Source organism: Moschus berezovskii, chromosome 17, assembly GCF_049115385.1.
Source record: "Moschus berezovskii isolate FMDL1 chromosome 17, NW_MosBer_1.0, whole genome shotgun sequence".
In the NCBI taxonomy this organism is placed as follows: domain Eukaryota; kingdom Metazoa; phylum Chordata; class Mammalia; order Artiodactyla; family Moschidae; genus Moschus; species Moschus berezovskii.
The window spans coordinates 68,932,036-68,953,528 of NC_142476.1; the positions used below are offsets into that span (position 1 = coordinate 68,932,036).

At 38.8% G+C, this 21,493-nt stretch overlaps 1 protein-coding gene across 1 annotated transcript in view; it reads right to left on the reverse strand.

Annotated features, from left to right (window-relative positions):
• Nucleotides 1–18,825, reverse strand: part of IARS2 (isoleucyl-tRNA synthetase 2, mitochondrial) — a 42,447-nt gene extending 23,622 nt beyond the window's left edge. The window contains exons 1-12 of the mRNA XM_055419877.2: nt 18,436–18,825; nt 17,230–17,352; nt 12,209–12,368; nt 11,134–11,282; nt 11,001–11,050; nt 10,810–10,919; nt 10,632–10,722; nt 10,169–10,284; nt 5,966–6,135; nt 4,555–4,645; nt 2,950–3,101; nt 745–905 (exon numbers count right to left, since the gene is read on the reverse strand). Coding sequence (XP_055275852.2) covers nt 745–905; nt 2,950–3,101; nt 4,555–4,645; nt 5,966–6,135; nt 10,169–10,284; nt 10,632–10,722; nt 10,810–10,919; nt 11,001–11,050; nt 11,134–11,282; nt 12,209–12,368; nt 17,230–17,352; nt 18,436–18,702 — 1,640 coding nt within the window. The 5' untranslated portion in view covers nt 18,703–18,825. The remainder of the gene's footprint in view (nt 1–744; nt 906–2,949; nt 3,102–4,554; nt 4,646–5,965; nt 6,136–10,168; nt 10,285–10,631; nt 10,723–10,809; nt 10,920–11,000; nt 11,051–11,133; nt 11,283–12,208; nt 12,369–17,229; nt 17,353–18,435) is intronic.
• Nucleotides 18,826–21,493: the final 2,668 nt, after the last annotated feature.

Consider the following 21,493-nt stretch of genomic DNA (forward strand, 5'->3'; position numbering starts at 1 on the left):
AAAAGAAATGATTAATATTCCCCTTTCCACATCTCTTAATAACAGTAACAATCCTGAAAGCCACCCTAATTTACCAGAAGATAAACTAGCTAGATTATTACCACAGTAAGAGCAGGGACCATGTCAGTCTTGTTTATTGCCTCAAAAAAGGGTCTAGTATATGACTAGCAAAAAAAAACACAACTTTTTATCGTATAAGCTTTTCTACTCTGAATTGTTTACTAGGTTCATGTATTATCTTTCCAAATTAAAAAAAAATTAAGCAAAAAAAGAAGAAATAACTAGTGCATTCAACTACATTATAGTTTCTTAAATTTTAAATTATCTGTACAATTACCTACCACCATTTCTCCTGAGAGTGAAAGTAGACTCAGAGGGAAAGACTGACACCGATCCCTAAATCAAAATTACACACCAGGCCACGCAGCCTGCTCACTGCGGGCTCCTGACGCCTTGTCCAACACAGTGTTAGGCACACCCATCAGGAATAATGAATTCTCAAAGGAAAAAAGCCAATGCCTCTACTTCTATTCAGAACACTGAAAACAATCCAGTATTTGTTAAAACTTCACCCATCTGAAAGGATCTTTCTGAAATTTATATTTTACTCCCCCCAAAAAGATAGTGATTTTAGACTGTTTTATTTAACATATATCAAGAGTTTTCCATAGTCCACTATTTTTCCATTTTTTGAAGAAAATACAATTCACTTTAAAATGCTGAAAAATTCTGAAAGAGTTCTACCTGTTGATCAAGACTTCATCTTTGGTCTTATGATGAAACACAGGAATTGGAACACCCCAAACTCTTTGCCTTGATATGCACCAGTATGGCCGCCTATCCAACATTTCAACCATGGCATTCAATGCTGATCCAGGAATAAATTTTACTTTTTTCAACAATTCCTGCAATTGATTCACAAATCAAATTCAGTGAGAGAAAGCAGAACAAATTTTCTAGAACTCCCATTCTTTATCCTGATACAGTTCCTTATTTTGGAAGTTTATAAGCATTTACATGCCCCCCCTCCCTGCCAAAGAGAAACTAATCTAAAAAAACCATAGATTTCAGAGCAAACAAGGTGATTTTAAAACAGGGCCACAAAGGATTTAATAAATAACATCGAGAGCAGACTTCACCTTTGAAGGAAGTGACAAGCAATTTTATACTAATTTCCAAGCACTCCTAGATCAAAACTGGTAATAACAGGTTTAATAGAAGTACTACACATTATCAAACTTCAGTTAAACTCAATTCAAACTTGATTTCCAGGATTCTTTTTTTTAAATGTTTAAGAAATAAGCTCCTATCTTAGGTTGACAAACAAGGATATTGAAATACAACCTAATTTTATGTAGTATGGTTTACAACACAGAAAACACTTTCTCAAAATAAGTTACTTATTTACTTACTGTCTCAAGAACTCTCCTTCCCTCCACCTCCCCCCAAAAAAGCTGTAAACTATTGGCATTTGATTTCATTTATTACCAAGAAAAGAATTGTATAGCAAAATGTTTAAAAATGTCCATAAGTGAAAACATGATAAACTTCATTTCAAAAAGTCCTAACAAAGAAATCTCTCTAGTCATTAAAAAAAAAAAAAATTTTTTTTATACTTTCAGAGCCTGATTAAACAGCTTCCTTGCTTATCTGACCAGAAATCCCCTCCCCAAAGCCTTTGTAGCACCACCTACAGGTAGAATGGCAATATCTGCAATTTATTTTGATTAAAATTTGAAGAAATGTGGATACTGACTGGATATTTGATTTAGTTAAGGAATAACTATTATTTTATAAGGTGGTAATAACGGCATGAAAATTGTTTTAATTTTAAATGTCAGATATATATGATGAAATATTTATGGAAAACATAATAACTAAAAGTTGCTTTAAAATAATCCAATTGGTAGGTGATGGAAACATGGCAGTATATTATTTTCTCTATTTCTGCAAAGAGTAACTAAAAATTTTCCATAAAGAAGAAAACAAACATGTCTTCAGCGTACTGCATCAGCATCAGACTCGGATGTTCTACAACAAAAATCTGTGCAGAGCTGAAAGTCACAAACTACATTACAGGTATGAAAAACAGGCTTTATAGAGAAATGTAAAAAAACAGAACAAAACAAACAGTCCATAGCACAGCTCTCCAATCTACATGAATGTAGAAAGTATTAACTGCCTCCATAGCTATGGCAAGGGCCCCAAACTGCCAGGCCAACAAATGAACCAACTAATAATAGTAATGCTATATGCAAGCTGTAAAGCAAAATATCTGTATACTCAGAATGGTCAACAAATACATATTTGAAAAACAAAAGCAAAATATGTTATTTGAGCTCTTTCATTTAATAGAATCAAGTTATTCACAAGGTATATACACACATACATACACACACAGATACATCTATGTATTGAATGAAAGACCTCAAATATACATTAATATTTAAAATGCCAGCTATAAAGTATTTGTTAGCTCAAAGAAATAGCTTTTCAAATGAATTAGGATTTCAATTTTAAAGAAGCAAAGGGTTTTGAAAGAGTTTTGGTAAATGCCTATTATGTGCCAGACACTGTTCTGGGAACTCTCATTCACTTATCTCATGAGGGAGGCGTTATTATCACCTTTATACAGATGAGGAAACTGAGGTTCTGAGAGTTTAAACAATTTGCTGAACTCAAATCCTAATTCTATACTACTTTCACGACACCACGCATGAAATTAGAGCAAACTAATTAACCTCTTTAAGCATGAGCTTCCACACGTGTATCATGAAGGAATGGAGAAACCCAAGGTCCTTCCAGATCTAAAATTCTACAATTTTATGAAACCAATTAATAATAGTCTTAATTCCTTCTACTCTCAAAACCCTACCCCAACCTCACAGATAAACCTTTCATCCTGAGGGAATGATAAACCCAACCCTTATAGTAGGATACCCTTTATACCTTGGCTGTAGTCTTAATATCCGTGATATTTACAAACCACTGCTTGCTGGCACGAATAACTACTGGTTTCTTAGTTCTCCAGTCATAGGGATAGCTGTGTACCAATTTTTCTTCTTTCAACAAATTCTTTGCAGCCTGAAGCATCATTATAACTTAAAAAACAAAAAACAACTTACATTAGACACAATGAAAAAGTACTATGAAAACCCTAATAACTCTCTAAACTTCCAGGGAGTACGAAATCTGGGCCAACAGGTGACAGTAAGAGTAGCCATCTACCAGGGAGCAAAGGCATAATCTGGGAATCTCCAAACAAAAAAAGCAGAAACTGTAAAACCTTAATCAGACTCCAAAGTATGCCATTCCCATGGGCTCTTCTCAAAAACAACAGAACACACCTAGAACTTTACATCTCAAATTCAGGGTCACAATCTCTCATACTATGAATCTTAAAATGATCTCCAGGTAATCCAAAGAAACCAGGTATACTGGGTTGAATTTTATCCCCCTAAGTCCTTGCCCCTACGACCTGTGACTGTGACCTTACTTGGAAACAGGGCCTTTGCAGATGCAGTCTGCAACTAAGATGGGTCACACTGGACCTCCCTGATGGCTCGGTGGGTAAAGAATCTGCCTTTGATGCAGGAGACACAGGAGACACAGGAGATGTGAGTCCAATCCCCGGGTCAGAAAGATGCCCTGGAGAAGGAAATGGCAACCCACTCCAGTATGCTTGCCTGGAAAACCCCATGGACAGAAGAGCCTGGCATGCTACAGTCCATGGGGTCACAAAGAGTCCGACACGACTAAGTGACTAAACCACCCACACTGGATTAGAGTGGGCCCTAATTCCAACACCTGGTGTCCTTGTAAGAAGAAGAAAGAATACATAGAGAAGAGACACACAGAGCAAATGTCAGGGGACAATGGAGGCAGACTGGAATGATACAGCTATAAACCGAGGAAAGCCAAGGATTACCAGGAGCCAACAGAAGCTAGGCAGAGGCAAAGAAGGACTTTTTCACAGAGGTTTCAGAGGGAGCAGAGCCTGGCTGACACCCTGATTTCAGACTTCTAGCCTCCAGAACTGAGAGAGAGTAAGTTTCTGTTGTTCTAAGCTACCAAATTTATGGTAGTTTGTGACAAGAGCCTAGGAGAATTAGTCCACCAGATCTAACTGGTCTTGGTTGTGGTGAAGGCAAAGAAAGGTGTTCATAGTGTAGGTCAGTGATATAAGAGTTACGAGAGGAGTGAGAGTGTTTGATTCAGTCAACATCTAGCCCCAAGGTTGACTTCATCCTTCCACAAAACTAACACTGCTGATGACTATCTCTACTGTCCTAAAATAACACCACTCCCTGCTGACTGCCCTGATTTGATTAAACAAGTAGGGCAATTCAAAGTGAAAGATGAAAAAGTGCCAAACTCCATTTTAAACCATGTGGCAAAATAAAATATAACTTCAGCTTTTTGCTTCTATTGAAAGTGCAAGATGAGAGAACTGTCAGCAAAGATTACTGCTGGCTGCTTCTCAGAAAATGCATATTGACAATATCAACATAAAAAAGAAAAAAAACCCACAATATCAACATATACAGGACTCACCTGCATCTGTTCCCTCTTTAAGAACAGCTTTGTTTTGAAGTTCAGGACCTGCAGCATCTGTGAAAACTCCATCTTCATTCACTAAACAATCCTACAAAGAGTCGCTCTGAACAATTAAAATAAAGCATCAAGACTTTCTATCTTAATGACAATATCTGGCAAAACAATATATAATGTATAAAACATCTCATTATAGTCTAGTCTTTCACTGTACTGAAAATTTAGGTGCTACTTCTTAGTCAATCAGAATTTGTGAATTTAAACACTTAAATCACCAAAGGCAAACTGTATTACTAAAGAACATACCTAAAATTTAATAATAAAAAGTAACAAGATATACTAAAAACTTCTGTTCACTTACAGATCTGTGGCAGTGTATATACACCGTGATGACTTTGAGACTTGTCTTTAACTAAATGGAAAAACTTGCTAAGTAACTTGTGTAAAATAAATGTTGAGAGGATGGTTTAGTCTGACAAAAAATGGCTCTTTTGAACTATCTAGTATCGCAGGTGGCTCAGTGGTAAAGCATCCACCTGCAAATGCAAGAGACACAGGAGATGCAGGTTTGATCCCTGGGTCAGGGAAGATCCCCTGGAGCAGGAAATGGCAACCCACTCCAGCATTCTTGCCTCTGGAAAATCCCATGGACAGAGGAACCTGGTGGGCTACAGTCCCCAGGGTTGCAAAGAGTTGAACATGACTGAGCGACTTAAGGACGCATGCACATAAGCAAAACCCACTTGCCATTTTTCAGGGCTTGAAATTAATTTGTCTATGTGACTTAACACTTGGAAAAAAAAATGCTCCCATTTACTATGTATTCTTCAATTTCAACTCTGTGCCAATTCTGTGCTGATTCTAGGAAATGATTCTTAATTAGTATGAGCTAATGAGGTGTGGTGTTGGAGAAGACTCTTGAGAGTCCCTTATACTGCAAGGAGATCCAACCAGTCCATTCTAAAGGAGATCAATCCTGGATGTTCATTGGAAGGACTGATGCTGAGGCTGAAACTGCAATACTTTGGCCACCTCATGCGAAGAGTTAACTCACTGGAAAAGACTCTGATGCTGGGAAAGGTTGGGGGCGGGAGGAGAAGGGGACAACGGAGAATGAGATGGCTGGATGGCATCACCGACTCTGTGGACATGAGTTTGAGTGTACTCCAGGAGTTGGTGATGGACAGGGAGGCCTGGTGTGCTGTGATTCATGGGGTCGCGGAGAGTCAGACACGACTGAGCGACTGAACTGAACTGAACTGAACTGAATGAGGTTTACTGCACAAAAGCATTTCACAACTTAACTATGAAGACAAAAATTATCATTTATTATCAAAAAGTAAAGATGTTAGGGTTTATCACTTCAATTCTACAAAAGCAATTATTAAAAAGGAAAACAGAGGAGCAGTACCGTGGACAAGTTGTGCTGAGAAGCTACACTGTAATCTTCCATACCATGAGCTGGGGCTGTGTGAACCAGCCCTGTTCCTTTTGTCATGGTGACATGATTGGCAGGTAGAAGAGGTGACTCCCTCTCGGAAATTAAAGGATGAGCACAAGTACCATTTTCCAAGTCCACACCTGTGGGGAAAGAAAACCACAGCTGAGTGTTGTTTTACATGGCGATTCTTCTACGTCTTTAAGGAAAGCAACAGACATCCGGCTGAAAAGGGCAAAATCTGAGACAAGGCTGGGCTCAAATCCTGGCTTTCCGTTGTACTTATTCTGTGACTTTCAGGAATCTATAAAATGTAAGTAATTACAGTTCATAGCTCACAGGTCTGCTGTGAGGATAAACTGGTTGATGCATGTTAAGGATTTTGGGTAACGAATCACAATACTCGCTGCACTGTAAATGCTTTAAATTACTGGTAATTATTAAAATTAAATAGACAATCAAATGAACCCAAGAACATTTCTCTAATTTATGTGCAGTTATGTGCCTTTTAGAACAGAGGACAAAAAAATTCTAGTCAACGGGTGAACGACCAGCAGGTTCTAATACTCTCTCTGTGGGAACTCATTGCTGCTGCTTTTCATAATGTTACCCTGAAAAGGTAAGATCTGATAAATAATACCTGACAGTTACTGCGTACCCACCATATACTGGACTCAACATAAACTCTTACCTCACCTTCATAATAGTACAAAACAGCTAACATTATCTCCAATGTACAAATCAGAAAACAAGAAAATACAGGCAATTTGTCTGAGGTAACATAGCTAACAAATGACTGAATTCAAGTTCAAAGGCAAGTCTGCCTCTAATATTCTACACAACTCTGGCTCCCTTTAATGATACACCATACCCATCATCTATGAAGTTTTCTGTCGTCGCTGCTATCGTGTAATCTCTAAGTCATGTCTGACTCTTTATAAACCCATGGACTATAGCCTTCCAGGCTCCTCTGTCCATAGCATTTCCCAGGCAAGAATATTGGAGTGGGTTGCCATTTTCTTCTCCAGGGGATCTTCCTGATCCAGGGATTAAACCTGCATCTCCTGTACAGCAGGTGGATTCTTTACCACTGAGGCACCAGGGATAAATACCTGGGATAAAAATGGTGTACCCTCTACACCATTACTGTTTCCCAACTTTACTGCCTCTTGAGTTGAGCTCCACAAACTAATCTATCGTACATTCTAAAAATAAACAGTTTCAAGCTTTAAAATGATTCGCTGGTTCTACCCATCTACTTACCCAACATACTAAATAGGTCTGTTTATTCTAACTAGTCTTACATTAATAACTGAAGAATGGTCAATGGCCCTCTTATGCCTCAGATATTCCCCACAAATCATTCTTCATCTTTCCAAGCTAAATGATATTTAACTTTAAAAAACCTGCCTTTATAAATTTCTCTACTTCTATGATCCCTTTTTCTAGCCATAGAGCAACAAAAACTGCAACGCCTAGTCATACCACCAGAAGAACACAAATCTTTTAACTTTGGACATTTCATAGAAAAGACAGCTCTTTTGCTGATTTCATTTTGCTTAAAACAGCACTATGGGTAAGAGGCGTGAGAAAAACTGACATTTCCTTATAAAATCCTGACAAAATTCTCTTTTCTGAAGAAAATCACAAGCCTTCCTTGCTGTCTCACTTGGCTGACTTGGCATCTTATAACCAGGAAATACCTGAATTACTAGGAAAATTACTTTAGGATGCATTCTTTCCATGCAAATTTTAATGCTGTTAAAATAGACAATGGTCAGCACTGATTTTTAGCAAAATCAACTCTTTAGTTGTGTTTTGATTCCTTTTCTCAAAATCAGATTGACAAGTAACACCAGTCTCTACAACCTTGCGCTGTACTCTTTACGCATTTTTAGTATGGAAACCACAGCTTTGGAGCAAAGTAAATTTCATCTATGAACTTTCCTTCAGCCCCAATTCTTAGTGCTTATAATCCTTAATACTCTTCTTCACCTCCCAACAAAGATCCCCAGATGATTAATAAGGAACAATTCACATTTCTTTCTGGAAAGAAAATCTACCCCAAAGAAAATGTTCCATTTTAGCTGTTCAACATTCCTACTACTTTAGTGACTAGAAAGCCAGCTGTTCCTAGATTATTCAGCCAGAAATGAAAAGTATACAAATTGTTCTGAAACATGGTGGCTCAAAATGGCAATCCCTCAACTCTCCAGAAAGTGATAATTTGAAACAGTTAAGCAGTCTAGAAAAAGGATCTTTACATTTAACCTTATACTTTCACAAACCTTTTGAGCATGCCATTCAACTTCTGTAACAACATCTAAAATGTCAATGAAGTCTATTACTATCTTCTGCCCTTAAAACAGAGTTGGGCTGTGATGATTAATACTATATTGTATATTTGAAAGCTGCTGAGAACAGAGCCTCTTAAAAAGCCTCTTGATGAAAGTGAAAGAGGAGAGTGAAAAAGGTGGCTTAAAACTCAATATTCAGAAAACTAAGATCACAGCACCTGGTCCCATCACTTCATGGCAAATAGATGGAGAAACCATGGAAACAGTGACAGACTATTTTTCTGGGCTCCAAAAACACTGCAGGTGGTGACTACAGCTGTGAACTTAAAAGGTGCTTGCTCTTTGGAAAAAAAAGTTATGACTAACCTAGACAACATATTACAAAGCAAGAAATTACTTTGCCAACAAGGCCCGTTGAGTCAAAGCTATGGTTTTTCCACTAGCCATGTATGGATGTGAGAGTTGGACTATAAAGAAAGCTGAGCGCTAAAGAATTGATGCTTTTGATCTATGGTGTTGGAGAAGACTCTTGAGTCCCTTGAACTGCAAGGAGATCCAACCAGTCCGTCCTAAAGGAAATCAGTCCTGAATATTCATTGGAAGGGCTGATGCTGAAGCTGAAACCCCAATACTTAGGCCACCTGATGCGAAGAACTGACTCATCTGAAAAGACCCTGACGCTGGGAAAGATTAAAGGCAGGAGAAGGGGACGACAGAGGATGAGATGTTGGATGGCATCACAGACTCAATGGACATGAGTTTGAGTAAGCTCTGGGAGTCAGTGATGGACAGGGAAGCCTGGCGTGCTGCAGTCCATGGGGTTGCAAAGAGTAGGACACGACTGAGTGACTGAACTGAAGAGAACAGACCTTAAAAGTTCTCATCACAAGGAAAAAAACTTTGTAACTATGCGTGATGATGATGTTAACTAGATTTATTATGATGATCATCTCACAATGCATACAAATATCAAATCATTATACCAAAAGCCTAAAACTACTACAATGCTATATATCAACTTTTTTAAAAAGAGGTGAGTGAAGGGTATGGACTAAAGAATATACCAGATCCTCGAACTTACCTCTAACTTACCGAATGCACCAATAAGATACAAATGGTATTAAATACTAAACATTCTGCAGCTTCTTTTATGCCTTTAACATTAAAAGCTTTTCGATTTCTGTTAAGATTGTTTAAACCTCTTAACTGGCTTATATCTGAACTGATGCATTTTGAAGTCTTCTCTATTTAGCTGGACAATCTTTCCATTTTTGAGTATCTCTAACTTGCGATCTTTTTTCTTTCATAAGAAAGAATATACCATCCCTAAAGATCAAAGGTAATTTTAAATTTCCCTAGATTTCCATAGTTATATTTCAAAATCAGCTACTACTTTAGAAGTTCCAAATTATAGTTTACTAAGGATTCTTTTGATAGAAATGCTATCTTGGAAATAACTTTCAGAATTTATTCAGTTTCCTTATTAAAATCATATACCCCAAAATAAATGTATTTATTTCCTTCCTTGCTCTTTTGATCAAATCAGATAAAAATAATTTTCAGTAATTTACTTTTGAATAAAAATTTAAAGGAAAATCTGTACATTTTATGTTGTATAGAGGATATTTTTCTAATCTTCCATGGATATTTGTCAAAAATATTTTTTTCAATGATTGTGACTTTGTCAATGTTCATATTTTCTATGCTCCTATCGTGTTTAATGATAATCTCCTTCCGTTTGATCAATGTAAAATATATTCTAGAAAAGTAGAAGCCATATTTGTTTTATTCACAATGAGCAGTGTTCAGCAAGGTACCGAACTCAGATCAACCCAGTATTTTGACGATTTTGACTGTCAGAATATCTGTAAATCCTCACCGGAAAATGTTGAAATAACTTCAAATGTTGTTCCCAAAGTAGAAGCAACAGATGTTACTTTATCTGCACCTAGAATGTACAAGTCTCCAGATGACGAACACTTCACAACAGCATACCTAAAATAAAATTGAGGAGTAAGCTACAAACAATGAAACAGGAAAAACCACAGATAACATTTTAAATGTTCTATTATCACTTTAGAAAAACCAACTTTAAGATCAAAAAAGTACTATTTTCAAAGGTCTTCATTTCTCACATTTCTGTTTTCTTTTCCAAAGAAGCTGGAAAATAAAGTCTTAAGTAGAATTCTCTAAAGCTTAATAAAATCTATATGAAGATAAAAACTAAGTGATAATTCACTAATTTTAAGAAGATAATGAGGATGCAACAAGATCAAAATAATGCTAAAAAATGGAACAGACCCTATTAGTGGATGAAACAAAAATTGCTGTAATATACCTACTTTGATTCTGGCATGTAACAAACAGCTTGATTGGCTGGAATTGTCCAAGGCTGTGTGGTCCAGACTAAAAAACTAACTGGAGATGAACCATCTGTGAAAATAAAATTTCAAATATGTTAGCAAATCAAATGTTTTAATTCCTTAAGTTTAATAAACTCAAGCAACGGATAAATCTTACCTAGAAGAGATGCCAACTTAGGAGAAGGTTTCAGGAGAGGAAATTTTACATATACTGCGCGACTGACATGCTCTGGATTATATTCAAGTTCTGCTTCAGCCAATGCAGTCCTAAGGTTTAAAAACATTAAACATAAATATTTGGAAGTCCCACAAAATTCTCCACTTTAGCTACTCAAAACACATAAATACCTTGATGAAGGAGACCAAAACACAGGTTTGTAAGAACGATAAATCAAGCCCTATAAAAGACAAAGATATATGAAAGCTGGAATTCTGTAACATGTAATTCAATATACTCAAAGGAAAAAAAAAACTTTATTACCTTATCATACATTTGGTAGAAAATTCTCAACTGCCTGGCCTCATATTTTCCATCAAAAGTATAGTAGCAATTATTCCAATCTGCCATTATTCCCCAGCGAATAAATGACAATTTCTGTTTCTCAATTGCTGCTTTGGCGAATGATCTAGCTAAAATCAATAAACAAAAGCCTTTTGAAAATGAGTTAAAATTCTTGAACACAATTTAGCATGTATCTCTCTAAATGCAAGCATCACACACAATTTTAAAATGAGTTAAAATTCTTGAACAGAGCTTAGCATGCATCTCTCTAAATGCAGGTATTACACACAATTTAGACTATAAAAATGTTTAAAAGTAAAGTTATCCTGAAAGTTAAAAGTGTTCAGTAGATACCTACAACAAATTTAAAATTAACTAAAATTTTAAAAGTTAAAATTTTGTTACCATCTCTTCCATTATTCAGAGACCATAAAATGATCTTACGTTTAAAAAAACAAACTGGAAAAGTTATTCTTCTTACTTCATAATTTAAGAAAAGGTCAGAGAATAATTATTTCATTATATACACACACACGAATTTAATTAGTGCAACCAATCATACTTTTTCATAAGGAAGTATGAAATCTTCAAAATCATATCCAGTTATACAATAGTTTAACAGATAGAACAGACGAATCCTCCTTGACTCATTCTACTGAAGGAAAGGACCAAAAAAGATACTTCTTAAAAAATTTTCATTTAAAATTTACTTTTACTGTTGACCTAAAATAGGTCAACAGGTTCTAGCCAAGAAAGTAAATAAAAACACTGACCAAAATAATAATTTCAACAAAACGTGAGGGCCAAAGAATTGAAAAATGTACTTGGACGTGCTCACAAACCTTTCCTTCATTTCTGAACATAAGTTCTCACAAAAGTCAATTACACAAAATCTGAATTTTCTGTGACACAGTGGTTTCCAACTGATCTCATTATAAGCGAAAAAACAATAGCAAAAAACAAACAGCAACAGGTGTCTTTGATAAAGCCCTGACTTTTCCAAGGAACCAGGGTTTACAAATAACATTTTAAAACAGAAATAGAGATTATATACCTTTCTCTCTAATTTCCATAGCTGAAAGATTCTGAGCTTTTCCACCAAGTTCTGATAATACTTTCATTTCAATGGGTAACCCATGACAATCCCAGCCTGGCACAAAATGTATTTTGGAACCTCTCATCATATGGTATCGATTGGCTATGTCTTTCAAAATCTGCAAAGATGAAATGATAATCATTCATACAAAAAGCATGTGGCCTACAACTTATGTTCTCTTAATATCGTTTTAAAACACTAATAAAATCCAAAAGGATTTATATAGAGTTATCTATTAAATCTACCAACTTATGTTCTACATAAACACAAGCATAACAAATACCTGATTTTTAAAATGTCATTAACTCCCCCAGGAAGAAATCAAATTACAAAAGATTTCAAAGTGAAAAACATTATATCAAAGATTATTAATTTTTTTTTAAGTTGTAGTATACAAATAAGCAATCTATATTACCCTTTTAGGAAATAATTTGAACTTCCTAAAAATCAGAGTAAAAAATTACAATTTGCTGTACTCTCATGGAATAAAATTTTTTATGTGAAAGTAATTTATGTAAATTTAGCTCATAAATATTACAGAATCAAGGCAGGATTTATACTGCCCTTAGAGTATGAAATATTATCCTTAACTCTGTTATTACTAAAACCCTAAATAAAACAGTAGATCTCTTAGGGAAGTTCTGTAACTGTTTCCTAGCTCATGTTAAAATACTAGTGGGCAGCAGATTTTTCAAAAAATATATTACCACTGAAAAATGGAGGTTCAAAGGCAAAGGACAGATTTGGCTCCAGTTTCAATTCCTTCTTCCCAAAATTAAATGCAATAGTGCAGAAAACTATATTTTCCCTTCCATGTCTCTCAAAAGGAGAAAAGATAATACACATTCCTTTCACACCTTCTATGTAAAACTGCTTCAGACTTCTTACCAAAGGACAGGGGGCCTTGTGATCTGGGGGTAGTCATATAACAAAAACATTCATCTACTGACACATACTTAAGATTTGTACACTCTCATGTTACATTGATCAATATAAATAACATCCTTCCCATTTATCCCTATTTGAAGTTGTTTTACTTATTTAATTATCTGTCCCTTCCTGGGAAAGCATAAACTCTTTGAAATCAGAGATCCCATCTGTCTTCATCTGTAAACTCCCAGCATTTAGAATGGTGACTGCCACTATTCATAGCTCAGTTGGTAAAGAATCGCCTGCAATGCAGGAGACCTGGGTTCGATTCCTGGGTCGGGAAGATCCCCTGGAGAGAAAGTGGCAACCCACTCCAGTATTCCTGCCTGGGGAATCCCATGGATAGAGGAGCCTGGCGGGCTACAGTCCATAGGGTTGCAAGGATTGAACGTGACCACTGAGCAACTACGCACACACACACTATTCTACCAGTACTTAACTGAATAAAGGAAAGCATGCACATATGCACTAGACCACGATGTCTCATACAGTCGTCACTAGCCACCAGCAGTAGAGCATCAAAATTAGCTAGTCCAAACTGAGATGCAATACAATATATACCACTGCGTGAAAAAAGTCAGTCCCCCAAAACTGTGCGATTACATTTACACAGAATTCTTGAAATGACAAAAACAAAGAAGTAGAGAACAGATAAGGAGATGGTGGGAAAAGAGGGAAATAAATATAGCTATAAAAGAGCATCATGAGGGATTCTTCATGGAAATGTTTGGTATCTTGAGTGTACAATGTAACATTCTGGTTATGATATGGTACTACAGTTTTGCAAGATGTTACCACTGGGACAATTGGGTAAAATGTATACAGAATCCTCTCTATTTTTTTCTTAACGAACGCACCTGAATTTATAATTACTTCAAATATAAACTCTAACTAAAACAAAATTTGAATGAAATTGTTTTCAAATGCGTGTACTTAAAAAAAAAAAGCACTTCAGTTCTGTCCATAAAAAGAAATAAATGCTTTCTTTTAACCATCTGATGTAATAGGTCTAATAATTTGAAAATGAGCTATCAAGCAGCATGATTTGGCCTCCGCAGAAGCAAACAAACTTCATACTGGGGAATGTGCAGTATGTGTAACGCATCTCAAAAGTTTTACACGTTTTCAGCACAACTGAACGGCCTAACACAATGAAAGAAAGTAAGTGAAAGAGAAAGTGTCGGTCACTCAGTCGTGTCTGACTCTTAGGGACGCCATGGACTGTAGCCCATTGGCTCCTCTGTCCATGGGATTCTAAAGGCAAGAATACCGGAGTATGCTGCCATGCCCCTCTCCAGGGGGATTCTCCCAACCCAGGGATCGAACCCAGGTCTCCCACATTGTAGGCAGGCTTTTTACTGTCTGAGCCACCATGGAAGCCTGGTCTAATACAATATGTAATACATATTATAATATAATTCTACTCTAATAGCAATACTGACTTGTTCAGTGACCAGATTTCTGGTGCTGAAAATACAGATGTCCAAGGTCATGCCCTCTCCAAACTTTCCATTAAAGTATACATAAAAATAAATGACTGAAAAAATAGTAAATAAATTGTGGTACACTCTCTCATGGAATGCTTCTCTACAATTATTGACAATTAAAAAGGAATCAACTATTGACATCATAACAGCATGTATGAATATCAAACACTGTACAAGTAAAAGAAGCCAGACATATAAAAATCTGTTATAATTCAACCTATCTGAAATCTTGCAATTGGCAAAAAAATTATAGTAATAGAAACCAAAACAGTGATGAGAGCAGTAAGCCTTTATTCTAGAAGGCCAGCATCACCCTGATACCAAATCCTCACTTTAGCCTCCTCAAATACACCAAGAAAACTCACCTCAAGTCTTTGTACTTGGCACTGTGTGTGTGTATGCTCAGTACATACACAAATGGAGCGAGTTGTCATTTCTTACTCCAAGGAATCTTCCCAACCCAGGGATCTAACCAGTGTCTGCTGTGTCTCCTGAATTGGCAGGTAGATTTTTTTACCACTTGAACCACACGGGAAGCACTTAGCTATTGCAGTTGTTCAGTCATGAAGCTGTGTCCGCCTCTTTGCAACCCCATGGGCTGCAGCACACCAGGCTTCACTATTTCCTGGAGTTTCTGAAACTGAGTCAGTGATGCCATCCAACCATTTCATCCTCTGTCGCCCCTTCTCTTCCTACCCTCAATCTTTCCCAGCATCGGTGTCTTTTCCATTGAGTCAGCTCTTCACATCAGGTGGCCAAAGTATTGAAATTTCAGCTTCAGCACCTGTCTTCAATTAATATTCAGCATTGATTTCCTTTAGGATTAACTGGTTTGATCTCCTTGCTGTCCAAGGGACTCTCAAGAGTTTTCTCCAGCAACACAGTTTGAAAGCATCAGTTCTTCGGTGTTCACATCTGCACATGACCACTGGAAAAACCATAGCTTTGACTATACGGACCTTTGTCGGCAAACTGATGTCTCTGCTTTTTAATATGCTGCCTAGGTTAACACAGCTTTTCTTCCAAGGAGCAAACATCTTTTGATTTCATGGCTGCAGTCACCATCCACAGTGATTTTGGAGCCCAAGATAATAAAGTCTGCCACTATTTCATTTCTCCCCCTTCTATTTGCCATGAAGTGACGGGACCTGATGCCATGATCCTAGTTTTTTGAACGCTGAGCTTTAAAGCAGCTTTTTCGCTCTCCTCTTTCAGTTAGCTATACTTACCCCAGATAACCCACAGCTTACCCTCTTGCCTCCTTGAGGACCTTGCAGGAACATCATCTTTTCAGTGAGGCGGGGTATCCCAGATCAATTTAATAAAACTGCACTTTGCCCAACTGACACACCCTATTAGTCTTCCCTGTTTTTATTTTCTTCTAAAGTACTCATTACTACAAATAATGTGTGTATTCCTATGTGTGTATATGTATGTATGTGTGTGTGTGATTGTGTGTGGGGGGGTTGGGGTACCCACAAACAACCAAGCAATTCTTGGACATCAGCAGGGTGTCTGAGAATTAGCATAAATGGGGTGGCATAAATAGGAGAAATATCTTTCTCACTATTCTACAGGCTGTGGAGTCCAAGATCAAGGGGCTGGCAAATTCAGTATCTGGTAAGGACCCCTTTCTGGTTCATAGACCCCCATTTTTCCCACTGTAACCTCACATGGCATAAGGGAACAAGGGAGCTCTCTGAGGTCTTTTTAATTAGGGCTTTTAACCCCACGGATGGAGGGATTAGGTTTCAACACACGATTTGCAGGGGGAGGGAGACAAATAGTCTATGGCAACTATCTACCATATTAAACATCTTACTCATTTATCTTTCTATGCCTTCCTGTTTAGATCACAAGCTCCATGAAGACAGGATTTATCCTTATTTTGTTCACAGCTTTTCCCAGAGTCTAGACAATATCTGGCAGATGGCTGATCGCAGAAGAATTGATGCTTTTGAACTGTGGTGCTGGAGAAGACTCTTGAGAGTCCCTTGGACTGCAAGGAGATCCAACCAGTCCATTCTAAAGGAGATCAATCCTGGGTGTTCATTGGAAGGACTGATGCTAAAGCTGAAACTCCAATACGCTGGCCACCTCACGCGAAGAGCTGACTCACTGGAAAAGACTCTGATGCTGGGAGGGATTGGGGGCGGGAGGAGAAGGGGACGATAGAGGATGAGATGGCTGGATGGCATCACCGACTCTGTGGACATGAGTTTGGGTGAACTCCGGGAGTTGGTGATGGACAGGGAGGCCTGGCGTGCTGTGATTCATGGGGTCACAAAGAGTCGGACACGACTGAGCGACTGAACTGAACATGTTCATTAATTATTAATTGAATAAATGATACTTATTAATGTAAAATAAGTTCAAAGCAAATACTAGTGACGTTATTTTTTCACACAGTACTAAAACTGTTCATTGACACTTTCTATTAAGACATTTCAGTTTATGTCAATGCAAATTTACATGATTGTCCTAATGTCAGAATATATTCTTTTCCAAAGTGTATTTAAATAAAGATTTTCCTTCACATCTTATAACCAAAATTATAATTACCTTATTTAAAGCATGTCCAACATGAGGGTCACCGTTTGCATAAGGAGGTCCATCATGAAGACAAAACTCAGTCTTCACTTTTCTTTCTCTTTGCCATGAATAAAGTTCTGAAAATCCACATTTCTGTTTAAAAAGAACAATAATGTCTGCACATCACGTAAACACATACTCCTGAATCTTCCCATAAGTAACACTCAGTACCTGCTTATTTCCTATCGCATTCCAAAATATTCAACTCTAAAACACAAGGTGAGTTTTCTAAAATGCACATCTTCCAGTTAAAAAATAAATTTAAGAGTCCCACTCCCCTTCCCTCACCTTCTGTATGACGTTGGCCAAGTCATTTTGCCTCTGTAGGCCTATTCCCTCATTTGAAAAAAAATGTTAATAATATTCAACCCACCAAGCTGGTGTAAAGATTATACAAGAAAATATCTGAAACCATCACAATTCCAGAAATACAGAAGGTACTGTATGGAACACTTAAAAAACTAGATGGCCAAAACAAGTTTGTGAGTCTAGAACTCTGAGAGCTGTCATAAGAATATTTAAGCTAAGCATATTAACTAATATATCCAAAATATCAGGGATTTTTAAAGACCCGAGAATTAGACAAACTAACAAGTGAATTTCTGGCCTTAGAAACTCAGTTTAGTACAGGAGATAGAGGCACAGGTGAGGTAACCATGGCTACTTAACTCTTCAAACAAGCCACCTTCCAACCTATTGATACCACAAAAGTGAGCTTCAACTTCTTCTCATGATCGCATCTTTATATGTGTACATGTTAATTTACTTTAAACAAAATCACTGGAAAAGGGTCCAAATTCGACAGGTTTTGTATAAGCTAAAACTGGCATTTCTATTCCATCCCTGCTGAGCATAGCTGTTTGACCGCTGGACTTCCCTGGTGGCTCAGACGGTAGGTAGCTCTGCCTACAATGAGGGAGACCCGGGTTAGCATTTCGGGCTGGAAACCGCCACCTCTAGGGGACTTGTCCAGAGGTTTCTGCACCGTGTTTTCACCCAGTACAACCTGTGGGAAGTGCATGATTCCCACTGGTCTGATCGCAACACCTCTGGCCCAAGAGGGCCTCAGCCTGCGGCCGAGCCTGCCCTGCCCTGCCCGGGAAGTGGGTGGCCGCCCAGGAGTGGCTCCAGGGAGGCCCCGCTCCCGGCCCGCGCGGGGCGCAGGCCCGCCCATACCTGCTGGATCTCCAGCTCCGTGTCGGGCTGCTGGCGGCCCAGCAGCTTCATGGGGAAGCTGGTCTGCGGCAGCAACACCGTGTCCCGATAGCTGCCATTACTCGAGTTCTGCGGCTGGTTAATGGCCCCGGTGACTGACCGCACCAAAAGGCTCCCGGTTGTCCCTCGCCAGCGCGGCCGACAAGGAAGGCGGGGTGGCACCCACAAATTCCAGGCCGCAGCCAGGGCCGCCGCCCCCGGACCGCGAGGGCGCAGCCCCCAACGCATGGCGGGACAGGGCAACCCCAGGGTCCGGGTGGGCGCCGGGGCCTCGGCTCCCGCCGGGTTTTGATGGGAACAGGGAGCGCAGAGCACGGGCGCGAGGCTTACGGGAGTGCGCACGCGCGGGGTGGGGAAGGGGCGGGGAGCGCGGCGCGGGGAAGGGGCGGGGAAGGGGCGGGGAGCGCGGCGCGGGGAAGGGGCGGGGAGCGCGGGGCGGGGAAGGGGCGGGGAGCGCGGGGCGGGGAAGGGGCGGGGAAGGGGCGGGGAGCGCGGCGCGGGGCGGGGCGGGGAGACTGGGGACAGGTACACATCCGGATCTTGGCTGCAGCCTCCCCTGGGGCGGCGCTGACAATGAGGGCGGGAAGAGGTGAGGCTCGCGCCACAAGCTCACGTTTCAATCACCGCGCGTTCCTTTTAAAGTTTATTTTATTTAATCCAGTATAACCAACATTACCACTTCAACATGTAATTCATATAAAATTATAAATGTAATATTTCACATACTTTCTCTTCATTCCAGGTCTTCGAAAATTGCTATGTAATTTACACATATAGCGTGTCTACATCCACGCAAATTGGACTACAATTTGCCAATTCAGTTCAGTTCAATAGCTCAGTCGTGTTAGACTCTGCGACTCCATGGAAACTGCAGCACGCCAGGCTTCCCTGTCCATCACCAACTCCCAGAAATTGCTCCAACTCCTCTCCATCCAGTCGGTGATGCCATCCAACCGTCTCAGCCTCTTGTCATCCTTGCTCCTTCCCGCCTTCAATCAATGTTAACATCAGGGTCTTTTCCAATGAGTCAGTTCTTCCCATCAGGTGGCCAAAGTATTGCAGTCTCAGCTTCAGCATCAGTCCTTCCAACGAATATTCAGGACTGATTTCCTTTAGAATGGACTGGTTCGATCTCCTTGCAGTCCAAGGGACTCTCAAGAGTCTTCCCCAGCAGCACAGTTCAAAAGCATCAATTCTTAGCTGCTCAGTTTTCTTATGGTCCAACTCTCACAGCTGTACATGACTACTGGAAAATCCATAGCTTTGACTAGATGGACCTTTGTTGGCAAAGTAATGTCTCTGCTTTATAACATGCTGTCTAGGTTGGTCATAGCTAGCTGTTCTTCCAAGCCAGCGTCTTTTACTTTCATGGCTGCAGTCACCATCTGCAGTGATTTTGGAAACCAAGAAAATAAAGTCTCTCACTGTTTCCATTGTTTCCCCATCTATTTGCCATGAAGTGATGGGACTGGATGCCATGATCTTAATTTTTTGAATGTTGAGTTTTAAGCCAACTTTTTCACTCTCCTCTTTCACTTTCATCAAGAGGTTCTTCAAAAAAAAAAAAAAAAGAGGCTGTTCAGTTCCTCTTCAGTTTCTGCCATGAGGATGGTGACATCTACATATCTGAGGTTATTGATATTTCTCACGGCACATGATACAATATTACTCAGCCTTAAAAAAGAATGCAATTTTGCCATTTGCAGCAACGTGGATGAACTTGGGGGGCATTATACTAAGTGAAATGTCAGAGAAAGACAAATATTGTGTGATATCATTTATATATAGAATCTAAAATATACAACAAACTAGTCAATAAAACAGAAAAGAAGCAGACATAAATATAGAAAAACTAGTGATGGGGCAATATAGCAGTAGAGAGAAAACTGTTATTACGGGATTATAAGAAACTATGCATGAAATTTTTGAAAATTGTAAAGCACTATAGAATTTAATGAATCTTCCTTCAATTTAAAAAAACAGTGAAAAGAAAATAAAGCATATGAAACTAGGGGGAAAAAAGCAAAGCCCTGAGCAGATGGTTGTGGAGTTTTTCAATTTTTTTCTTTTTGAGCAATGAGACTGGTCAGGTGTTATTTATTTAATTTTAAAATGTTTAAAAATAAAGTAGCTTTATTAATATAAAGGATACCTTTAACAATACAAACTCCCCGTTCCCTTTGATAATTTTTCTTATCCTGAATTCCACTCTGATAAAACAGTGGGTTTGGCTTTCTAATGAATTAAAAAATTTGTCTTTAAATGGATGAGTTTAAACAATTTACCTTTATTGTTGCAACCGATACGTTTGCTATTAACTCTACCATATTATTTTATGCTGTCATATTCTAATCACAGTGTCATGGTTTTGAATACTGAAAAAAAAAAACACCAGTGCTGTTTTCACCTCGGGTCAGTTTTCCCATGCACCAGAAATACAGCCTAAATAAATACACAGACAATTTTTGTTTTGGCTTGTTTTAACTTTTGGCAGTGCAATAAAAATCGTAATTAGGTTTTTTTTTTTTTCCGATGCCTCAAAAAAACATACAAAAACTAATATGGTATATCCTACCAGGAAGAGAGAAAATCTTCCAGGACTTATCAGGCAAATGAAAGAGTCACAGGCACTTTTATGAATCTGGTAAGTTTCTTTAAAAAAAAGTAAGCTCTCATAACACACTTCTGCATAAAATTTTGTTTAGTGAAGCAAAGGTGGGGGTGTCCAGGACCCCCAAGGGTTGGAGCTTAAGCAGCTGGCCCGCCGCCGCAGGGCGGTATCAATAACCCGACGAATATCTTAAGGATGAACTGTGCGCCCAAAGTGGATTGGAGGACACCTGAAGCCAGAATGATTCCTGAATAGTTAATACACCTTTCGTTTTGAGTTCAGGAGACTGGCACCTCTGCAGAGCTTGAAGAAAACCCGGAAAGTGGAGTTTCCCCGGAGGTGGGGCTTCTGAGCCGGGGACGGCCAAGTAGCTGTCCTGCGCCTGCGCTGAATTACTCGCATGCTCAG